A 5474-nucleotide genomic window follows, 5' to 3' on the forward strand; every position below is an offset into this window, starting at 1 on the left:
CATAAATAATTTATTTTCTGAATTTAATCAAATGAAGTTTTTATTAAAGAATATATGTTATTTAAATAAATAAATAATTTTATATCATAATGCAAATGATATTATTTTTAAAAATTAATTTCATTCCCAAATTTTATTTAACTGTTGTAAAAATAAGATAATTTTTGAAACGAAAAACACTATTCTATAAATCCAAATTTTAGGTATTAGGAAGTGTATAAACATGTAAATTTTAATTTTACCCTAATTGAGAATTAAACACGGTTGATATAACACATAAACTCAAATCCTTTCACACTTTTCAGCAATGGACAATACTACACGATTCATTCTTGATATAATGGATGCAGAAGAAGAAGAAGAAGAGCAGCAGACAAGGATGAGAATGAATGCGGCTTACCTCCATAATCAGCGTGAAAAAGAAAATTTTATCTCGTATCATGGTGGTTCCACAATGAATCATCGTGTAATTGATCGTAATAGAGAAGAAGGTCATGTTAGACTGTATCGTGATTATTTTTCTGATACACCTACATATACAAATACACAATTTCATCGAAGATTTCAGATGCATAGATCATTGTTTATGCGAATTGAAGAAGCAGTTACATCTCATGACAATTATTTTTAGTCAACGAACTGATGCTGTGGGAATTCGTGGCATGTCTTCACTTCAGAAAGTGACAGCTGCACTTAGGATGCTTGCATATGGAACAACAGCTGATGCGGTTGATGATTATGTTCGAATTGGTGAGAGTACAGCAAAAAAGAATCCAAGAAAGTTCGTTAAATCAATTGTTGAAGTCCTCGGAACTGAATATCTGACACATCCAAATGCTGGAGATGTGTCTAATTATTAGCAGAGAATGAACAACGAGGCTTTCCTGGAATGTTGGCTAGCATTGATTGTATGCATTGGAAGTGGAAGAATTGTCCAACTGGCTGGCAAGGTATGTACACAGGTCATGTTCATGAACCAACAATTATATTAGAAGCTATAGCTTCAAAAGACTTGTGGATTTGGCATGCTTTTTTCGGATTACCGTGGTCGTTGAATGATATTAATGTGTTAGATCGCTCTCATCTTTTTGAAGAATATGCAGAAGGTAGTGGCCCTGAAGTGAGGTATACTATCAATGGACACGAATATAACATGAGCTATTATCTTGCTGATGGCATATATCCTTCTTGGCTAACTTTTGTCAAAACTATTCCAAAACTCAAGGTTATAAACAAAGATATTTTGCAATTGCACAAGAATCCGTTCGAAAAGATGTTCAAAGAGCATTTGGAGTGTACGATCTCGGTTTGCAATGATTCGTGGACAATCACGATTTTGAGATGTGGGCACAATGAAATACATTATGACAACTTGTATAATATTATGTAACATGATCATTGAGGATGAAAGGGATTTACATGCCGAGGAAGAACACTTTGAGGCATATGATGAACCAACCGTTACCCGAATACCAAGTCATCCTAGTAGTCAGGGAGAATTCATACAAGTGCACCAGCAGATTCGAGATAAACAAGCTCATGTTCCGTTGCAAAATGATCTTGTTGAACATCTTTGGCAGATCATGGCGGTGACTTGAATTAAATGTTTCGTGAATTTCTACGTAATTTTGTTTAAGTAATTGTTTAGTAATTTCTACGTAATTAGTAGTTGACTATGTAATCTACTATCGTACATGACTACATTATCTACTCTCGTAAATGTCTACGTAGTTTGCTTTAGAACACTATGAAACACTAATTTATAAGAAGAACATATTAAAGTCTAATACACAATAGTAACATATTAAAGTAAAATACATCAAGGAAATTGCCACAAGTTTCTCATGATATTAACTTTGAGGGCATCATAATGTTTAGCTTGATCTGATAGCATCTTAGTAGTGTCCATTGTCATGATTGATGCCTCGTAAATCTGCCTTTCCAGCTCCTCTTTCTGCCTTTACCGGTCCTCTTTTGCTAAGCGGATTTGCAACTCCTCCTTTTGTAACTACATCAATTCCTTCGGCAACTGCAAGCTCACTTGAATTGATTCACTTCTTGAAGACGCAATGGCCAATGCATCTTTCTGCATTGTTTAAAGAATTTCTGGGCCTCCCCATCCTTTGCTTCATTTGCAGCTCTTTTTAATTTTTTGCAGCCTTCCTCCTAATTGGGCGCTCTATCAATTCATCAGAATCAAGGATAATAGGCATTTGAGAATCAACGGACTATGAAGAAACCTCTTTTTCCTTAGCAGGTTTGTTTTTGTTAGCCATACTAGTTTGATCTTTCGGAGAAAACCTCAATGCATTCCAGTGGCATACAAACATAAATTTTTCTTTCTTTATTTTCTCGTACATTGCTATTGCTTGGTCTACCTACATTTCAAGGAGCAAGGCAAAAAGTTCACGAGACAATGCCAACAAATTTCAAAATCATATATACATCTGATCATTACAAGTTTATTGTTGGAAGCATCTCGATAGACACCGACTACTGATTTACAATGGAATGGACATACATATAATCATCGGAAAGATTAGCCCCATTCTTTATTGTGCAATATCATGACATGTTACCAAAAAAAATGGGAACAAATATTTTGGTGTTTGTCCAACTTGAAGAGACCGTGGTGATTAAGCTACTCTTTAAGGTTTATAGTTTGAAGCACAGAATCAACAAGACTAGAATTGGCTAAGAGGTGCAGACACCCTTTCGTTTCTTATATGATGTTGTGATGGACATTGTATTTTTAAATAAATGCACCAGACAAGAGTTTGGATATCTGATAATTAAATAACATACAGAATTGAGAACATATTAAAGTGAGTTTAATATTAAAGTAAATTAAAACTAATGATGTGATTCTCCATCATTAACTATTTATAGCTTTAAAAGACACATATTCAATAGAGTAAAAAAACAAAGGAAAAATGGATTTCAAGAGGCCTATGATAATTAAGACACAGATGACCAAGCTTGAAACTAATGATCGCTTAGTAGCTACATAACATATATTGAAAGCCTTGCCACGTATTATAGCAAGACATAACACAGTTGCAAGGTTTTCTTCTGGTCCTCCGTGTAAATCATTTAGGAGTGATTATAACAATCATATGTCTAACTGACCACTAAGATGAATAAATCATTTTCAAATCAATTTAAACCATCCCTTGTTATTCATAAATTACACAACTCTTATGTTAGGTCACAATATAATCAATTGACTTAAGCGGAATCTATCTATTGTTAAATCAAATGTCGAAATAATAACGATAAACAACCAATAAGATTCAAATCAACTCAACTCTTATTGATCATATAAGAATTGTTAAAACAACCTCCCAAGAAACACAACCGTTCATAAGAGCTTCTAATAGGTTACACCTATATTACTCGTGTTGTGTATCTCACGTTTAGCAAAACCTAATCTCTGTCCTTGTTTTCTATTAGCTTGTTTAGTTTCCAATTGAATTCTTTCAAATTTAATTCAATCCTTTCTTCTGTTAGTAATTTCATCCTTCTTCTGAAAAACTTTATCCTGGTCTTCAGCTTCCTTTTAATTATTGTATTCCAAAAACATATTGAAATAAGTTCTCAATAGTCTCTCGAAATAATCATTCTTCAGCTTCATTTGAAGTTAACCACTTTAACATCAATTCTTCTTTTTCTTCTACTCTGTTGTCTGTAAGCTTAAGATAATTTTGAACATCTTCCCCCCCTTCTTGGCATTCATTGACCAAGGTGAGTGTTCAACTATCAGTAGTAGAAAAATATAACCTGTGAGCATTTATAAATGAAAAATCCTAATTTTCTCTGTTCTTTTTAAGTGATCTCATCACTTCTCACAAAAATACCTATACCACTGTAAAGAGTGATAACTAACTCTGTTAATCAGACAATACAAACAAACAGTTAGATTGTAGAAGGGGGGTTGAATACAATCTACAAAAATTTCATTCAATTTTTGCTCAACAGATTATATTCAAGCTTACAAGAACAGTAATAACTAACCAGAAATGAAAAGAACAAGGAACTTTAAAAATTTCAGGTGGGTTGTTTGATCCACCTGAGAGATTTTTATATTAAGAACTTTCCAAGTAGAAATACTTGGCTGCTTACAAGAATGAAGAGAAGAAGCTTACAATTTCTTGCTTGCTATCTCTAATGCTTGGCTCTTCAATTCTCAGTGTTTGGATACATTGAAATGAGAAATTACAATGTGAATATATACTACTACAAACAAAACTAGTCTGTAAAAGTATTTTCCTACTCACTTTCTAGCTATTACAAATATAGAATTTCTTGGATTTGATAGAACATTTGGCATCTTGAAATTCTTGTTGCTTTTCCAGAAATGGTAGGCTTCGAGGTTCTCAATATTTGACTAAACTGCTTTTGGTTTAGCTTCCAAAATTGGTGCAGCATCTGTCACATCAACCCATGTGCTTACTGGTTCTTTACTTGTCTTGTAGCTCTCGATTGCTAAACCATCAACTGCTAGAATATCTACCGATTGATAGCTTCTTTGAGTTACCGATTGATAGCCTTCCAGGTTTAGCCATTAATGAGTTTGATGTAGCGATTGATAAATTGATTATTTAGCCATTGATACTTCTTGGCTAGCGATCGATCTTCACTTCACTTGGATAGATTACATGACTTCAAATATTTACAATTATGTCACCCTATATACTCATCCATTGATAGATCAACTGCTAATCTAGAAGTAAGCATTATTAACATATCAATTGCTATGATGCTCCAGCTTTGTTACAGTACCTCATCATCCGTTAATGGATGAATCTGATCAATTGCTACTGATTTAGCATGCTTGCCATTGATCAACTACATTTAATTTTATTCTAAGTACGAATAAAATAACTTTGCATCATCAAGCATCACGTATTCCTAACAATCTCCCCCTATTTTTATCTATGAGAATTTCAGATATAAATTTGAGGTGCTTGATGATAACAAAACACTGAATACATAAAGTAAATGACTTTGATTTGAAGAAGGAAATTAAAATACAAAGAAGGTAAAAAATATAACAATGAGAGTTGATTTGCTCCTCTAGACTGAGCAGATTTGAATTCATTTTTCTCATGACTATTTTCTCCTTTGCTTAGCCAGCTTTTTGTTGATTTCTCTTTCCAAGTCTTCAATGAATTTGGCTTCTTCTGTGATCTTGTTATCAAGCTGCTTTTGCATTACCCTCAAGGAGTCAATGTCTGCATTGTTAGCATGATCCCTTAGTCTGAAGAATCTCTTTATGCCTGATCATCTCTTAAAGTCATTAACCTTGAGGGACGGTTGTTAGGTCCAATCAGACGTGGAAGGGGGGGGGGTTGAATACATCTGTACCAATTTCTTCGATTAATTCGATTGCGGAATAATTCTATTTAAGTCCTTTAAATCAATCGTAATCAAACAACTCCAGCAAGTCGGGGAATATTCTTATATTAGAAATA

General features: G+C 33.6%; 1 protein-coding gene across 1 annotated transcript; it reads left to right on the top strand.

Annotated features, from left to right (window-relative positions):
- The first annotated feature begins 307 nt into the window (after nucleotides 1-307).
- On the top strand, nucleotides 308-1598 carry LOC108219350 (uncharacterized). Its single transcript, XM_017392764.1, has 4 exons — nucleotides 308-504; nucleotides 632-750; nucleotides 861-1306; nucleotides 1404-1598. The coding sequence occupies exons 1-4, from the start codon at nucleotides 308-310 to the stop codon at nucleotides 1596-1598; spliced, it is 957 nt and encodes a 318-aa protein (XP_017248253.1).
- The last annotated feature ends 3876 nt before the right edge of the window (nucleotides 1599-5474 follow it).

This window comes from Daucus carota, chromosome 1, assembly GCF_001625215.2.
Source record: "Daucus carota subsp. sativus chromosome 1, DH1 v3.0, whole genome shotgun sequence".
Classification (NCBI taxonomy): Eukaryota; Viridiplantae; Streptophyta; class Magnoliopsida; order Apiales; family Apiaceae; genus Daucus; species Daucus carota.